An 18,469-nucleotide genomic window follows, 5' to 3' on the forward strand; every position below is an offset into this window, starting at 1 on the left:
CCTAACTCTGTATTTCCCTTGGGAGCAGTGGTATTTGCTAATTCCATGTCAATATAATGGGATATAATCATGTTAAATAATGAGAGTCAACTGTATGTGTGTACCTTTCTATCTATATATAACTATATATATTTCCATATTTTCCACATGAACCTTTTCACATGCCATAAAATATCCTTTGGAAATACAAATTTTCAATTGTTGTAGAGTATTCAACTGCATAAATGCATGAGAGTTTAAAGGATTAAACTTAAGTTAACTTAAATATCCATGTTGAGATCGCCAGTGTGACCTTCAGTAAGTAGAGGGGAAGATGGACAGAGGGATCTATTAATCCAAAAGAAGTAAAGTAGGGAGGAGAAAAGACAGGGAAGGGGTGGGAAGACAAGTGAAGGCAGTAAAACCTAATCCATATAAGTCGGTAATTACAATTGCTTCAATTTTAAAACTCCAGCTACTTGCTATTTTCAAGTGGCACCCCACAAACCCAAAGACATATAAGTAAAAAAATGGAAAAATATATATGATGAATACCACATAGCTATACCAATATTAGACAAAATAGATTTTAAGGCAAAAAAAGAAAAAGACTCTAAAACAAAGAGCATCAGAGGAGATTCAAGGGTGACCACATAATGATAAAAGGTTTGATTAATCGAGAATACGTCACAAATCTAAACTTGCTTGTGCCTAACAACATCGGTTCAAAATATGGAGCTAATATAGTCAGAAAGGTAAACTCCTTTATAGGGAGAAATCAAATCTTACTGCCACAATGGAAGATTTTAACACAAAGGCAGCAATTCATAGATTATGGAGATTAAAAAAGCAGTATAAATATAAATTGAGCAACACGATTTACATAGTTGAATTAACGGACAAGTATAGAAGCCTGCCAGCACTCAATCATATGAGAATGGGTATTCTTTTCAAATAGTCAGAAATCTAAAAACACATTTTAAAATAATCTATGGGTCTAAGATGAAATAGTCACAGAAATTAAAATGACAATGCTGATAAACAAAATTTTGAGGGTGCAAATAAAAAATATATTTAGAAAGAAATGAATAGTCTTTCATACTTTTATTAGGATGGAAGAAAGGATAAAAATGGGCTGAATGTCCAACATAAAAAATTAGAAAAAGAATAATAATAACAAAAAAAGAATAACAAAAAAGAATCCAAAGAAAGCAGATGGAAGGAAATAATAAAGATTAGAGAAAAAATTGAAATACTAAAGAAAGACGCAACACAGAGAATCAACAAAGCCAGAAGCTCTTTATTTGAAAAGACGAATAAAATTGATGAACACTTAGCAAGATGAAGAAACAAAGAGAGAAGTAAATACAAAGAATATTGAGGTAAATATGAAGGTGAAAAATGGAAAGATAACTAGAGAGTATTGTGAATAACTTTGTGTCTATAAAGAAGGAAGACTGAGTCAAATTTCTGGAAAAATAGAAATTAAAAAGTAGAGTAAAGAAGAAATAGAAAGCCTAAATAGTCCTATAATTACTAAAACAAGGAAAATCTTGAATGGGTACATAAAAGTCTTCCCTAAAAGGAAAGACCAGGCTCAGATGGTTTCATTGGCAAATTCTAACAAATGGTCCCAGGAACAGGTAATTCAGTCTATCACACAGAACAGAGAACAGGGAGAGAGAAAACAAAGACAAGACAAGAACAGGGACAGAAAGGAAAATGAAAGGTCCATTGTATGATTATGGTTGCAGAAATCCTAAACAAAACAAGAGAAAACTGAGCCTGAGGATGTAGGAAAAAGATAAGGATCGCAACCCAGTTTCATTTATTCCAGGAATGCAAGGTTAGCTCAACACTGAAAAAGAAAAAATCGGCTAATACAATAGTTCCCCCTTATCCATGGTTTGCTGTCCGTGGTTTCAATTACCTGCCATCAACCACGGTCCAGAAGCAAGAAGATCAGTAGTAGTCTAACACTGCATCACAATGGTTATGTTATTCACCTCACTTCATCTCATCACGTAGGTGTCTTCTCATCTCACATCATCACAGGGAGAAGGGTGAGTACAATGTCAAAAGATATTTTGAGAGAGGAGGCCACATATCCATAACTTTTATTAGAGTACATTGTTACAATTGTTCTATTTGATTATGAGTTATTGGTGTTAATCTCTTACCGTGCCTGATTTATAAACTTTATCATAAGTATGTGTGTAAAGGAAAAAATGTAGTATATATAGGGTTCAGTACCATCCATGGATTCAGGCATCTTCTGGAGGTTTTGGAACATATACGCCATGGATAAGGAGGGGGACTACTGTATAAATAATCAGTTAACAGTTTAAGGGGCGCCTGGGTGGCATAGCGGTTAAGCGTCTGCCTTCGGCTCAGGGCGTGATCCCGGCGTTCCGGGATCGAGCCCCGCATCAGGCTCCTCTGCTATGAGCCTGCTTCTTCCTCTCCCACTCCCCCTGCTTGTGTTCCCTCTCTCGCTGGCTGTCTCTGTCGAATAAATAAATAATAAAATCTTAAAAAAAAAAAAAAACAGTTTAAAAGGGAAGAGAACATAAGGCTAATAGACCCAGAAAAAGTAGTCCATAAAATGCAACAACCACTCATGATAAGAACTCTCAGCAAAGTAGGACCAGGGACTTCTTTGAACTGATAACGAGCATCTAAAAAAAAAAAAATCTCATAGTAAACATCATACTCTATTGTGTCATGTTAAAAGCATTCTGTTTAAAATCAGGACAAAAGAAGGATGCCAGCTAGCAACACTTCTATTTAACATTTTGCCAGAGGTACTAGTTAGCACAAGAAGCAAGAAAATGAAATTCTAGGGGCGCCTGGGTGGCACAGTGGTTAAGCGTCTGCCTTCGGCTCAGGGCATGATCCCAGTGTTCTGGGATCGAGCCCCACATCAGGCTCCTCCGCTATGAGCCTGTTTCTTCCTCTCCCACTCCCCCTGCTTGTGTTCCCTCTCTCGCTGGCTGTCTCTATCTCTGTCGAATAAATAAATAAAATCTTAAAAAAAAAAGAAAAAGAAAAAGAAATTCTATCGGTCAGACCCAGTGGGGTTATTCTGCAATAACTAATAATCCCAACATTCAGAGATTTAAGAAACAGGACCCATCTGTCATTCATGTGCGTCTCATATCAGTGGAGGATTCTCTGTTTGACTACCCTAGAAATAAAAAGAATAAGGATTGGAAAGGAAGGAACAAAACTGTCATTATTGCCAGATGATGTAATTGTCTATGTAAAAAACACCAAAGAACACAGAAAAACTGTTAGAATTAACAAGAATGTACAATATCGTCAGACAAAGTTGATACATAAAAGTTAATGACATTCCTTAAACTACGTAAGCAGTTCAGAAATAAGTACAATAGAAGATGCCATAAATAATGCAAAAATATGCATATGGAACCCAGGGGGGGAATCTAACAATCTGTTTAATATTTTTATGGAGAAAGTTATAAAACATTAGAAAGGTATTATGGAGTAGATCTAAGTAAATGGCGGGACACACCATTTGTATGGGTCGGGGGACTTGGTATCATGAAGATGAAAATTCTTCCCAAATTGGTCCATATTTCATATATTCTTTTTTTTTTAAGATTTTATTTATTTATTTGACAGAGAGACAGCCAGCAAGAGAGGGAACACAAGCAGGGGGAGTGGGAGAGGAAGAAGCAGGCTCCCAGCAGAGGAGCCTGATGTGGGGCTCGATCCCAGGACTCTGGGATCACGCCCTGAGCCGAAGGCAGATGCTTAACGACTGAGCCACCCATGTGCCCCATATTTCATATATTCTAACAAAAATCTTGGTAGGATTTTTCACAGAATTTGGCAAGGGATATAAAATTTTGAATAGAAAAACGGCCAAGAATGGCCAAACCACTCCTAAAGAAGAACCGGAGGGTTTGTTCCACCAGATAGGGAGAAAAAGACACCAAGCATACAACCATAATAATGAAGACCATGTATGTTGATGCAGAGACAGAAAAATGGCCAGTGGACAGAACAGACACCCACACGTGTAGATCAGACTTGACATATGACAATGACAGAACTGTCAGGGCATATAGGCAGGCAAGACGATCCATAGATAATGGTGCAGGAAGACTTGCAATTTGTATGGAAAACCGTGAAATGGATCTCCACCTCAAGCCATAGCTGCAAAGTGAATTTCAAATCCAAGGCTTAAATGTGAAGGGCAACATAGTAAAACTTCTCGAAGAAACATCGGAGATGATCTTTATGACCTGGGTAGGGAGTAGGGAGGGATTTCTTAACACCCCCCCACCCCCGCCCCACCCCAAAAAACCATAAAGGGGAAGGTTAGTCAATTTGACTAGGTTAAAATTAAAAACACCTTCTCATCCAAAGACAGAATAACGAGAAAGAAAAGCAAAAAAGCCAGGAGGAGAAAATTTGCAGTTCATCTGACAAAGGATAGTCATTGAGTACATATATATTAGTCATCTAGTACACACATATATATATTTTTAAAACCCACCAAAAAACCTCTTTAAAATCCCTAAGAAAAAACCAAGCCACCAATAGGAAACTGGATGGCATTTCATAGAAAATAGGAATGTCCAAAACACAGGAGAAGATGCTCCCTTGAACAGTTTGACAAACATTTGAAAGTCTGACAATTTCAAGTGTCATTGAGGATGCTGAAAAAGATTATCTCCCTGCTGGCAGCCTCACCCAGCCCCACCTGTGACTTCCATCCCGGGTATATTGTGGAGTGACAGTTCTCCAAGGGCACAACTAGTTTTGTGTTCATACAATGTCATTGTCCTTTCATTGTGTTGACATTTGTACTGATGTGTAAAAGACAAGTGGGTAAAATTGCTCCCACCTTAGCCCCAAACACAGTCACCAAATAATATTCATGGTCATTGCGTTCTTCACTACCACACGTTCCTAGTCAAAGAAAAAAAATGGAGTGTGACTTCAGAATGTCCTCGAGGAGACGAACTTTTCAATCTTATGAAATCTCAATCCTTGTGCACACATCTAGTTAGTATTCTGTGTGACGGAGCAGTACACAAAAGCATTTCTGGGGCATACTGAAGTCAGGTCTTGAGGAAAAGCATTAGTGGGATTGACTTGTGAGCAGAACTGGCCACTTTTCTCATGGAACACCATTTCTACTCAAAAGAAAGACTGACCAACTATGGTTTTTTCAGACTTTAGTATTTGGTTGATATGTATTTTTTAAAGACTTTTCTTTTCTTTTTTTTTCCTTTTCTTTTCTTCTTTTCTTTTCTTTTCTTTGACAGAGAGAGACAGCCAGCGAGAGAGGGAACACAAGCAGGGGGAGTGGGAGAAGAAGAAGCAGGCTTCCCAGCAGAGCAGGGAGCCTGATGCGGGGCTCGATCCCAGGACTCTGGGATCACGCTCTGAGCCGAAGGCAGACACTTAATGAATGAGCCACCCAGGCGCCCCAAGATTTTATTTATTTCTATGAAAGATGGAGTGAGCATGAGTGGGAGAGGGACAGAGGGAGAGCTGAGCATGGAGCCCACCATGGAGCTTGATCCCAGGACCCTGAGACCATAACCTGAGCCGAAGTCAGACACTTACTCGACTTAGCCACCAGGTGCCCTGGTTGACATCTTCTTGAAAATCAACAAAATAAGCCTGTCCCTTCAAGGAAGTAATTGATAGTATTTGTTACCACTGATAAAATTCAAAGTTTCAAGAGAGAATTGGAAACTTATAAGAAGACATATAACCCCCTCCGTGACCTTGACAGTTTCCCAATACCGAAAGGCTTTTTTTGGAAGGATGAGATCAGTAATGATATCAGTGGATATGATTTTTAAATATTGTGTAATGAGGGGGTGCCTGGGTGGCGCAGTCCTTAAGCGTCTGACTTCGGCTCAGGGCGTGGTCCCGGCGTTCTGGGATCGAGCCCCACATCGGGCTCCTCCAGTGGGAGCCTGCTTCTTCCTCTCCCACTCCCCCTGCTTGTGTTCCCTCTCTCGCTGGCTGTCTCTGTCAAAATAAATAAACAAAATCTTTAAAAAAATATATTGTGTAATGAAAGGTACCAACATTTGGAAGATCTGCCTGGTTTGGTGAACTTATATTTTCCAAATGACCACCATATGATGTTATAAAATCACGCATGGGTAAAAGATCCATTCAAGATGCAAGATGGACCAATGGATTTTAATGTAACAGAAAGTCCACTGATACATTTTCAGATTCCAAATTGCAACTAATCTTAAAAAAAACTACCACCTGCTGAGTTTTAGCCTAGTATCAAAGACAAATACTCACTTATCTGAAAAGGCTGTAAAATACTCTTCCCTTTTCCAACTACATATTTGTGAAAGGTTGGATTTTTCAACCCAAATAATGTATGTCCAGAGACTGAATACAGAAGCAGATAAGAGAATCCAACTCTCTTTTTGTTACGTTGATCATTAAAGAGATTGGTTAAAAATACTGTAAAACAATATCATCCTTCCCAGTAATTTTTTTACTTTGGAAAATCTAGTTATTTCCATAAAATATATTACTGATGTGAACATGTGATAGGTTATTATTGCTATTTTGAATAAATAATTATCTTTAAAAGTTATCAGTTTTAATGGCTAATATGGTGAATATTGGCAGATACGATCTACATAACCCAAAGTTCTTCGGGGTCCTTCCTGATTTTTAAGGGGGTCCTAAGACCAAAATCATTTGAGAACTGATGCCCTAGAGAAATAGGCACCGATGTACATGGAAACGTATAAGAATGTTCGAAGCAGCAGTATCTATAATAGCCAGAGGCTGGAAACAACCACAAATGTTCGTCTACCATAGAGTGGGTGAAGAGGGGTCACGGGCAATCTCTGATGTACTTGACAATAAGAAAGGAATTCTTGGAGATGGCCAAAAACCAAAACCAAAACCAAAACCAAACCTAAAAAACAACCCGCTGAGAGTGGCCGAGACTCCTTCCCACTCCAACCCCCACCCTCGTGCCGGGCCCCCAAGAGTAACCAGTATTCCTAGAGATTGTCTACACGCGTGTGTTGTGCAAACAGACAGGTATCACACACCCTCCTTTTGTTGTTACACAAATGGCCACATCTTCTTCGTCCCTGATCTTTGGTCTAGTTTTTTTCTCTCTACAATGGATCTGGGTAATTATTCTCTACTTCTAGCCACTCGTACTCTTTGTAGTAGAGCCATAGCATTCTACGTGTGGGTGTACTATAACCTGTAATTGAGCCCCCATGGATTTTTAAGGTAGCTTGCGTCCATCCTTTGGCCATAATAGCCACAGTACACCCCAAATATCTCTGTGCATACATCTTCGTGTATATGGGTATGTATATCCATAGGACAAATTTTTAGGCATGTAAAGTTGAGGTCAAGGGGGTACATTTCAAGTGTTGATGCTATTGCCAAACTGCGCCCCCAAAGCCGTTGTGCCAATCCCCCCCACCAGCCATGTATGAGAGTGTGTCTTTCCCGACACACCCACGGTGTTTTATCTTTGCTTATCCGAGGTGAAAATGCATTCGTAGTTTAGTTGCTCTTCTTTTATTACGCCAGAGGGCAGAAGACAACAATGTTTCCGGTTCTGATTCGACTTGAACCTGGTTGATAAGCACAGGGCACCCTACTGGTTGGGTTCTGACCTAGGAGGGGCAAACCCGAAATCCCGTGTGTGGGCGCTGTCCACCGTCGGTGGCCCAGGGCCCACGGCACCTCTTAGCGGGAAGAGCGCGCCCTTACCTTCCCTGGGCAGCGCGAACTCACACGCGCTACCCCGGGTGGCCGCTGGAGGGCACCAGCGCCCACCGAAACGCTTGGGGGAGAGCCTGGGGGTCTGGGGAGTGCCTGGGGAGCGCTCCGCTCTCCGTGAGACCCCGGGGCCTCGGCTCCGCGCTCACCCCTGTCCTCCGCGCTCACCCTGTCCTCCGCGCTCGCTGGGTGGGTGACCAGCTGGCTTCCCCAGGACTCAGGGCTGTTGGGCTGGAGGGGCCCGGGTGGAGTGGACACAGCCCCTCAAAGCCCATCTGCTCTGCTCCGGGCGCCTCCGAAGCTCGCCCAGGTGACACTCGTGGCATTCCCCAGAGGGGCCAGTGGGCGGGGGTCGCTGGTGGGACAGCCTGTCCAAGGGCCTTCTACCTTTGTACTGGCCAAAGGGTCCTTGTTCACAAAAGCCTGGACAAACTCCTCAGGCCCGATGTGTCGTAGCCGTTCCTGCACCAGAAGGGAGAAGAGGAGTCAGGGAAAGGGGTGAAGGTGCAGGGAGAGGGGGGTGACCCCGGGGAGTCCTGGCATGGTGCTCCTGCGGGCTCCCTGCCTCTCAGCCCACCCCAGGACGGTCTCTGGACACCTGCCCTTCTCACTAGGGCTCCACAACCCCATTCTGGGTTGTCACAGAGCTTGAAATCCTCCTGAAGGAGGCACCCCTCTTTTCCCATGCCCAGGGGCTGCTGACGTTCATGGGGGGCAGGAGGCAAGATCCCCACAGGGAGTGCTTGGGAGGTGTGATACACAGGAAACCAGGCTCGAAACTGGGTAATTGAAATGACCTGCTCCCTCCAGGGGAGGTCTGGGTCAGAATCAAATCCTGCCTCTGTCCCTTCTACTGTGTGACTTCAGGCAAGTCTCTTAACCTCTCTGGACCTTAGTTTCCTCATTGGTGCAAAGTGAATAATAATTGCACCTACCTGGCAGGGTGTGGGAAGATGAAATGAGATAGGGCACATGAAGTTGTGAGTATAGTGCCAGAAAGCAGTAAGGGAGTCATAAATGGGGGAGGTTTAAAAGAGAAGAAACCTACACCCCACTTCCCTTCTCTCGGAAGAAGGCCCCTTGGCCTCTGCATCTACAAGGAAGCCAACATGCTGGAGGCTAGGCTGGGGTATCCCCTTCACACGCAGGAAGGCCTATCTGGACTTCTCTGGAAGGCTAGGGTGGGTGCAGTGTGTCTGGGAGTCCTAGATGGGGAAACTGAGGCCTAGTGGGGGAAGGCACTAGTGGTGGGTGGTGGCAGAGCCAGTATTTGAACCCAGCGCCTCTGTCCTGGGTCCAGACTCTCAGGCAGCCCAGGGGTCCAAGTTGGGCAGGCCTAGCACGTCCGGCCCTCCTGTTGGAATGGCAAGAGACTGTTCCAGAGCCTGGGCATCCTGGAGGTGCCCGGCTGGCCCTGTGGTGACAGGCTCCAGCCCTGGGTTACGTGGACACGAGGTGCGGGGCCGGGGATGGCCGGTTCTCAGTGGTTCCCGGCTCTGGGTCTGGCTAGAGGACGGCCCGGGCCTGCTCACCAGCTCCACGTGGGTCAGCTGCTGGGCCAGAGTGTAGGGGTCACTGCAGACGCCGAGGAGCTCCCTGTGAATGGAGGCTGGCGGCTTGGTCCTGTAGGAGACGGGCTTGTCGGCACCCAGCAGGCCTTCTGGGCCCTGGCCCTGGGCGGCGAGCCTCTGGTGCAGAGCCTGCAGGAGCTGCTGCATTCTCTTCCGGTACGCCTGCAGGGGGGCGGGAGGAGATGCGCTCATGCCGGAGCAGGACCACCGGGGTGGGAGCTGTGGCTACCTGCGCCGGGCCCTGTCCCCACCCGGAAGCAGCACCCAGTCCCAGGCGGCGGGGAGAGGCTGCAGGATTACCAGTGAAAGCTGAGAAGAGCACCTGTCAGGGAGGGCGGCCGGGGTCCAGGGCTGCCAGGGAGACTGGGGGCCCCTCCAGGGGGGTCCTCCTCTCTCCTGACTCAGAGGGGCCTTCCTATCTGGGCACCAATGGTTCTGGTCCAGGTCACCCTATGTGACTTCCCTACAGGACCACTGTGGGAGATGCCCGGGATTGTTTACTGCCCCGCTAGAATGACAGGCTGGGGGGGGACAGGAAGGCCTGTGTGCCCCTCTCTGTGTTGGCAGAGCAGGGCCTGGCTCTGGGCACATGGTGGGCCTTTAATAACTACTTCCACGGACAAAAGTGTCACCGCGCAGCTCGGACAGATGCATGCTTGCTTTGGGCTGCCCTGGATGGGGTGCAGGGAAGAAAGGCCATGGCCCCACCCTGGAGGGGCACCTGTCCCCCCACACCCACAGGGAAACTGATTATTCTCCCCTTAGAGACCGCTGTTTCCAGGGAGGGCACCATCAGACTGGCTGTGTTTACTAAGCTTGAGAGCCACCGCTCCCAAAGGGTTGGTCAGTAATCCACAGAAGGAGCCCCCGAACTTGTCAGCCAATGGCCGCCCCCCCCCCAGAGGTTGATTCAACCCCACAAGGCAAGGAGCTGGCTCGGGAGCAGGGGAGGGTGTCTGGGGCCGGCCTCCTGGCAATGATGAGCCACCAGGCTGGCAGGCGGGGTGCCCGGCAGCCCCAGGGGCCTGGGAGGATGGCGGGCCGAGTGTGCACTGGGGGGGCCCCCACACTTCCCCAAGTCTGACAGGGCTTCCGGGGGCCATCGAAGTCCAGCACTGGTGGTGCCCCGGGCTCTGGTGACCAAGTCAGCAGCCACCTGCCACTCATGGAAGTGCTTCTCTCTCAAGTGGCCATGGGCAGAGCCCTCAGGACCCAGGAACCAGGCCAGGAGCCTGGTGATCCTAACCGAACCCGAACCCTAACTCTTGCTCCTGGAGCCCTGGGGGCCAGGCCCACTGGTCAGCTGGACAGTGTGTGGGTAAACTGAGGTCCAAGTCTTCCATCCAATGCCTGTGGAAGGAACAGCCTGTCTCAGCTCTGCGGGGTCCAAAAGTGGGGTCTTCATTTGTGTGCTGGGAAAATAGGGAGCTGGGTCCATCCTGTGAGCCCCAACACCTGCCCCGGCCCCCGTCTCTCTCGACACTGAGCCTGTCCTCTCTTGGGCGGCTATGCTGCCGTCATGTCCCCTCCTCCCCCACGCCCCCTCCACCGCCCCATTCCTGTCAGCCTTCCATCCTTCCGTGCTGGAGATCACCTCCTCATTTCCGTCTGGCCCCCTCCCCTTCAGTCTGTCCCTTGGTCCTGGGTATGCTGGGTCATGTCCAGAGTGTCATTCAGTGTTTGGACAATATTCATTTTATACGTGCAGCTTCCTCTCGGATCTCCAGAGCCACACGGCCAAGGGGCCCCCTCGACCCAACGTGTGCAAGTAGCCGTCTCACTCCCCTTGCCCAGAGCTGCCTTCTCTGTCCGCATCCCTGTCTCAGCGACCGGAGCGCCTGCGCCCAGCGCACAGGCCCAGGGGTATCCTCAAGCCCCCCATCCCACACACCCCTCCTGGCCATCACTGACCCTCCTGATTACACCGGGTCACTGTTTGCTCATCCCCAGCGTGAAGGACACGGGAGAGGCTCACACATGATGTGCCGACTGGATGGACGTGGCCTTCACCGGCTTCTAGCTGGTCAGCCTCGCCGGTGTAGACCGCGGAGCCCCCCCTGAAGTCAAAGGTGCAGCGTGTCTGTGCCTAGAGCTTGATAGAACCACGGGCTTACCCTACTTTAAAAATATGCAGATGATTTCACAAGACTTGTTTCTACTGAACCAATATTCACTCCAAATGCCGATCATTTTCTGCTTGCTAATTCCTTTAGAATTCACCCGGCGGTGTTAACCTCAAGCTCGTCTGTTGGTTCTTTCCTGAATCTTCTGCACGCCCCTCTGAACAGGGGGATGGTATGGTGGTTCCTCTCTCATTTTCTCGTGATTCCTACACCCTTGTGGATAGAGGCTGAGAGATCTGGGTTCGTCTGAGCAGACGGAGAGACCCAGCTCTGAGAATGTTGAGGCTGTCCCTTGTCCCTGTCAGGAAGGCACATTCCAGAGCACGGGGGCATGCCAAGTGCAGCAGAGCTCCACCCCTCATAGCCTGCCTGAGGCCACCCGTTTCTGCGGAGCCACCTGCCCCATACATGGAGCTGGGTTTCAAGTCAGAGGTCATCCAAGGTGAAGGCTGTGGCTCTCCAGGTGCCTCCTGGCCATCCATGGTTAGACCTTGTCTCTGGCTGGACAGTCATGGGCTGCTGTTCTTTGGAGTTCTCGAAAATCCCACCTGAGCCAGCCCAGGCTGACTTGCAATGGGCTCAGCCCACCCTGCGTGGGCGGGAGCTCCGCACCTGCCACCAGTTTGTTGTCCCTGCTAGCTTCCCATCCCCTGTGCCCTTGGGCGGTGGGGGGGGGGAGCCTCCGAGGGCAGCAGGGTTGGCCCAGCAGATAGTCGTGGGAATGGGAAAGCAAGGCCATCCCCGGGGGGGCCCATGGTATCAGCTTCCTCTGCAGCCGCCCTTTACTGGAGCTGTGACCTCTGGGCCTCCCCTGGCTTCCCCCTCAGCCTCAGCCCTGGCCTCCCTGAGCCGAAACTGCTGAGTCCAACCTACCGGTAGCCCCTCCAAGGCGGGGTCCCCTGGCTAGCCCGGGGTGGCCCCAAGCAGGTATCTCGGTGCAGTGGCCGGGTGCTGGGAAGGCTTCCATGTCCAGTCATGGAGAAGGGCCTTTGCAGCTCCTCTCTGGCCTTCTGTTCCCAGATGCTGAGAGGTGGTGAGCAGTGCAGGGAGACCATGGGGGTCGGGAGAGGGAGCAGCATGTAAGACGGAAGTGCCACCTTCCACGGCCCTCCATGGGGAAGCCCCCTTGCCCCTGGCCCTGTGCTGTTTTCTCTTCTTCCCTGAGCCCCACTGTTATCTCACAGCCCTTATCACCCTCCCTCTTTATAAAAAGACATTCAGGGCTCAGAGAGGCTAAGGAACTTGCCCAAAGACACACAGCTCTGAAAACATTTCACTGACTCGTGCAGGGCACTTTATATCATTTGATCCGGTCCCTGTATGAGAAATCTTTTACAGGAAAATGCTGAAATGTTCTTGGAGCCAAAGATATAATATTTAAAAATAATTTGGAGGGAGGCGGAAGTGTGTGAAGGGACAGGAGAAGTGAATTTGGCAAAATGTTGATAATTGTTGAGCCTAGGTGATGAATACACGGGAGTTCAGGGTTGTTATTCTCTGTGTTTGTGAATGCTTGGTATGATCCACAATAAAAACTCCACAAAAGTTAAAAATAAGCCCCATACACCTGAATTTTGGGAATCATTTGTTCCCCATCATAGCTTACAATTACCAAGTGCCAAAACAAGAACGCATGTGACTTTAGGGACTCTTCGCTGCAAAGTTGTGTGGTGGTAACGATTGTCTTCTGTTTTGCTGTTGAAGAGACTGAAACTCAGAGAGGTGAAGCACCTTGCCCGAGGTCACACAGCTGTGCTTTCTGAGCCGGGGTCTGAGTGGGCACAGGCGTTCTGATCCAGACCCCATGCTCCGAGTCCTATCGTGGCCCTGCCTGGTCAGACCAGTCACCAGCTCCTTTCCGGGCCGAGCCCTTGGCCGTCTGTGCCGGGAGGGGAGCAACCCACTGTCCACCTGCAGCCTCGGGGAAAGGGGAGGCAGCACCCAGAGGACATGCCCTTTGGAGTGGCTGCTCTCTGGGCAAGGGCAACTTGAGGATCTCAAAGACACAAGGAACTTGGGCCTGGGTGGGTGGGGTGGGGGCCAGGGAACCCTCGTTGCAGCCCACACTGCTCAGCACACCTGATTGGATCCCAAGGGGAGGAATGAGAATGTTTCAAGTGAATTATGTCTGCTCTGAAAACCCACACCTGGCGGATGGCTGCTCTCGACAGCCTTTCCTAGGCCTCGCTCATTCCTCATCCATGGGGTGGTTAGAAAAGATTTCCCGGCACACCCTGGTGGCAGGCCTGACAGCTTCTCAAGGGGTCAGCGAGGAGGCCCAGTTTCCCTAGGAAACCAGCCCAGGACTTACACCCATCCCCACCACTGCAGCTGGAAGGGCAGGGTCAGCCTTGGAAATGGCTCCGCCAATGGCAGAGATAGGACTGACCAGCGTGGATGATTCTGTCTTGTCAGTGGTTCAGATCTCATTCTGCTGAAGACCTCCTGGGGTGAGGGGGCTGAAGCAGGAGCCTGGTTTCTCCTCCTCCTGCATACCCTCCACTCCATCCATCCATCCATCCATCCATCCATCCATCCATCCATCCACTTGTCCATCCATCCATCCATCCATCCATCCATCCATCCATCCATCCATTCCATCCATCCATCCATCCATCCATCCATCCATCCATCCATCCATCTGCTCGTCCATTCATCCACTCATCCATCCATCCGTCTACCCATCTATCCATCTATTCTTATTCACTCATTCATTCACCCACCCATCCATCCTTATTCATCCATTCACCTGTCTGTCCTTATTCACCCAACCTCTCAACCACCCACCCATCTATCTATCCACTCATCCATCCATCCAACCATCCATCCATCCATCCATATTCATCCATCCACCCACCCACCCTCCAAATCCTCCCATCTGTCCATCTATCCACCCCCCACCCATCAATCTTTTCACATCCACTCATACTAAAAATCCACCTGCCTATCCGAATACTCAAATGTCTCTCTTCCCCCCTCCACCCATCCATCAAGGTAGCCAACTATCTACCATCCAGCCCGCCAGCATCTCCCTCCCTGCTTCTACTTGTCCCTCCTGATTCATCCAATCATTGAGCCTTCTCTGACTCCATTTCCTGCTGCAGCCTAAGCCAAGTGTCAGGATCCCCAGATGGATGGAGGAGATGGAGAGGAGGAGGAGGAGGAGGAGGAGGAGGAGGAGGAGGAGGAGGAGAAGAAGGAGAAGGAGGAAAAGGAGGGGGAAGAGATGACCCTCATCTCACTGAGCCCTCAGAGTGGTTAAGTCACTTGTCTGCTATGTGAAGTGGCCCACGGGCAAGGTCTTCCTCTCTGCTTTATGGCTTCTATGGCCCATCCTGCCTTAGCAGTTTTCCTTTGTTTCACAAGCACCAGGCTCTGCTGTGTTCGGACCCACTTTGAGGCACATGACTAGCTCCCAGGGCAATTGACCTGCATTCCCCTCAACGTTCTCTCCTAGGGAAGCAGCATCAGTGCTGGCCACAGAATTACTCCAGAGATTCTGATAAACCTGCCCCTTCTAAGTTTACCAGGAGACCTCCATCCCTTTTGCAGGGTCCTTCTCTGTGTTCTGACCCTAATCCTGAGAGGTGGGAATGTTTGTCTGCCTTTGACCTTTCAGTGTCTTCCCCAGAGTAAGGCAGCTGGGAGAACAGGGCAGGATGTGGGGTGCCTGATGCTTACCCCACTGGCTGCTTTCCAAGCCACAAGGGCTGCTTTACCTTGGGATGTGGTTTCAGCCACGGGGGGCGGGGGGGGGGCTCTTTCCTCCTCTGCCCCAACTAGGGCCCTCCAGGCCAACCTAATGGGTCACTGGCCAAGGGCCTGGTCGCAAGAGCCCGTGAGTGGGTCCTTCCTGCCTGCCATCCGATGCCATGTATGAAGGCAAGACAGGAGAGAGGTCAAGAGACCAGGCCTGGAACCGGAGGCCTGGGTTCCCTGCCAGCTCTATAGGGCCTGATTTCCTGATGGGGCAGAAAGGGGCCGATTTTAGAGGGGCTGCAGTGCACAGACAGGGAGATGAGGACCCTGAGGTTGGCCCCAGGAACAGGCTCAGGTCCCGGGTGTAGGGGTGCAGGCAGGGTGTAGGACTTGCGCTGGGCTTGCCTACCTCGTCACAGGGGGCAATGCGGCCCATCACGTCCTTCAAGTGCCCGATAGTCGACTCCTCCTGGAAGTCCCGCGGGAATGTCTCCGTCCATTCGGCCAACAGCTGGAGCAGTTTGGGGCCAAATTTCCGGACCCGGGCCTGCAAGGCAAGCCAAGGAGCGTCTGCACAAGGTGACAGGTGCCTGGAGGCGGGGCCCCATCAGCCGCTGCATCAACCACGCACTGCGCATGCTCTGTCGGGGTCGCGCTACCCGGGCCGCGCCGCTGGCAGCCAAGGGAGGTCTGTGGCAGGTGCCAGGGACGTGACACAGGGATGGGGGCTGACCACAGGGGAACAGAGGGGGACAGACACAGATTTGGGGGAGGATCCTATGTTGTTTTTGCCCGCTGGGCATCCCATCTCCCTCTCTGTGGTGATAACATCTCAGTTTGCTTTGGGGGTTTCCGTCTCCCTCATTCCCAGCCCTTGGGGTTCAGGGGCAGCTTACCTCGCCTCAGGCCCCCTGGCAGGAGCCCAGATCAGTGCTGGCCAATGACAACATGGCACACCCCTATCGTGCACAGTGATTGGCTCACAGATGGGCATGTCGCCTAAGCTAAGCCAATGAGATCGGGACTCTTCTCGGGACCTATTTAGAGCGCGGCTTGCTGTTGCCACTGGAATTGGGGAGAGTGGATGGTAAGCCTGGAGGAGCAGAGGCCGTCTGTCCCTGGGCAGGGAGAACCTGCCAGAGTGAGGGTGAGGCTGGCCCCAAGGAAAATGGAGCAGAGGGTCGGAGGAAGAAAGACTGCGTTTCCGTGGGGGTCATTTGAGCCCGAGGGGCCCGTGGTATGCGACACTTCGCAGTTCCATGAGCCAGTGAAGTCCCTTTGCCTTAGGCCAGCTGAAGCTGGGTTTGTATCACTGTAGCATCAGACCCCGATGGGCACACCCATAAATAGTCACAGCCCATGGGATCTGGCCGGGGACAGAGGAAGGCTAGGCCATCAGCGGACCCCACAGAGGAAGGGAGGGTGGAACAGAGTGTGCTGAGGGCAGAAAGCCCAGCAGATACCTCAGGACCATCCCAGATGGCAAGGGTCCTACTGATGGGGCTCTGGAGGCCCGGATCTCGGGGTGCTGTGAGCTCAGGGGCTCCCACAGGGCAGTGGAAAACAGCACCTGGGTAAAATTTCCAACTCTGTCCCTTCTAGCTCTGGGCCTCATACAAGTCAGAAACCCCCTGTAGGCTCCTGCTCAGGAGAATGGGGACAGTCACTGCCACTCCAAGAGGCTGATGCGTGAGGGCGTGTCAGGAGTGCCTGTACACTGGGGGGCCCCCCACCCTGCCCCTCACCTTGTCCAGCACCGGCTGGTCCAGCTGCTGCTGCTCAATGCACAAGTGGCAGACCCGGGCCAGGAGCTCCCGGGGCTCGATGAAGAGGCGGGAGCTCAGGAGGAAGGTGAAGATGTAGGCTTTCTGGGGGGACACAGAGAAAGGCAGCGTGTGCTCACAAAGGCACGGCAGGGCTGTGCCCTCGGGTCCAAGCCCAGCCCCAGCCCTAGTGTCTCCCCCATGCGTGGTGGAAGACAGCCCACTCTAATGCCCCTCCCCCTGCTGGGTGGGTCACCCACCCCGGGGTAGTAGTCAGTCGTGGGCACCAGCTGCTGGATCAGGGTGTCCAGGGAGGCTGACGACGGAGCTCCATCCAGGAGGGGCTGCCCGGCCTGCTCGCCATCCGTGGGCTCGGTGGGGGGTGGGCCAAGGCTGCTGGGGGTGACCATGTCGGAGGCGCTCAGTGTCCGGGGCATGCCTGTCTGCAGTAAAAGGAGCAGTTGAGGCACACCTGGGCTGGGGCCCGCCAGTCCTCTGGGCTCCTGGCTGGGTGGGCTCCGCCTCCTCCAGGCACTTTGGTACCCACCCAAGCCCAGTGATCGCTTCCTGGGAGGGCTGTGAGGGATCCCTGCCCCCGAGCACAGCATCCCCAGGAACCAACCCTCCTCCACTCTTGGTCCAAGTCACTTAGGGACTGACTTTTTCTACTCCTACCCCCAGGGAAGGTTGTTTTTGACATGGCTTAGACAATTCGCCTATGGCTCTTTGTAGGGTGACTTCTCCACCCACATCTCCTCAAGGCAGGGCTCGGGGCACACACTTGGAGCCGGCACCCAGTCAGGGGTCTGGCCCACAGCAGGCGCGCCTCCAAGCTCAGGCTGTGGACCTGCATCTCCTCTCGTGGGTTCTCCCACGTATCCCCCAGGGCAAGTCTTCCTGAACTAAGCCTTCAGAGCACTCATGGCAGTGAGTCCTGGCCACGCCTGTGTCTGTCTAACCAGCATTCCCCATGACATTGAAGTCACCCCACATTCTTAACCGTGGAGTCCCGCAGGCTCACAACAGGGACCTTCCGGGGACAGAGTCTCCCCATCACCCTGCTCACTCTGCCTGTGCTGCCCCCATGGCAGACGGGGGACCCAGTCCATTTCTGTCTTTCCTGACCCCTGGTGCCCTGGCTCTCAAAGTGGAGACGGGCATGTGCAGAGTCAGAGCTGATGTTGGGGATTGGAGGGGGCCCACAGGAGGGCTGTCCTGAGGGTGTACAAGGACCGGGTCACAGCATGGGGGGCAGCATGGGAACTGGTGTGGATGGCAGCCTGCACAGCCCTGGCCCCAGGGACAGCGGCGACTTTTTTTCCCCTCCCTGGTAAAGCTGGAAGTATTCAGTTTTCAGCTGACCAAACTGTAAAATGTCACCAAACCACCTTCTGCAAACCTGGTGGGGAGGCTGCTGTGCATGTGGGTTCTCGGGGGGCTGCCTGCGCTCACTGGGGAGTGGTGGGCGGCTCTGGGGGGGCGGGACTCATGCCCTGGGCCCGGAGTCTGAGCCTAATTGCATAAGACAGAACCCATGCGAGGCTGGCAAAGGGTGGTGTCTCTT

At 51.0% G+C, this 18,469-nt stretch overlaps 1 protein-coding gene across 1 annotated transcript in view; it reads right to left on the minus strand.

Annotated features, from left to right (window-relative positions):
* Window positions 1–17,342, minus strand: part of RASGEF1C (RasGEF domain family member 1C) — a 32,632-nt gene extending 15,290 nt beyond the window's left edge. Inside the window, exons 1-5 of the mRNA XM_008709517.2 lie at window positions 17,166–17,342; window positions 16,888–17,010; window positions 15,552–15,689; window positions 9,282–9,482; window positions 8,137–8,211 (exon numbers count right to left, since the gene is read on the minus strand). Of these exons, the coding sequence (XP_008707739.2) occupies window positions 8,137–8,211; window positions 9,282–9,482; window positions 15,552–15,689; window positions 16,888–17,010; window positions 17,166–17,342 (714 nt within the window). The remainder of the gene's footprint in view (window positions 1–8,136; window positions 8,212–9,281; window positions 9,483–15,551; window positions 15,690–16,887; window positions 17,011–17,165) is intronic.
* Between the last annotated feature and the right edge of the window lie 1,127 nt (window positions 17,343–18,469).

Source organism: Ursus maritimus, unplaced genomic scaffold (assembly GCF_017311325.1).
Source record: "Ursus maritimus isolate PB19 unplaced genomic scaffold, ASM1731132v1 scaffold_5, whole genome shotgun sequence".
In the NCBI taxonomy this organism is placed as follows: domain Eukaryota; kingdom Metazoa; phylum Chordata; class Mammalia; order Carnivora; family Ursidae; genus Ursus; species Ursus maritimus.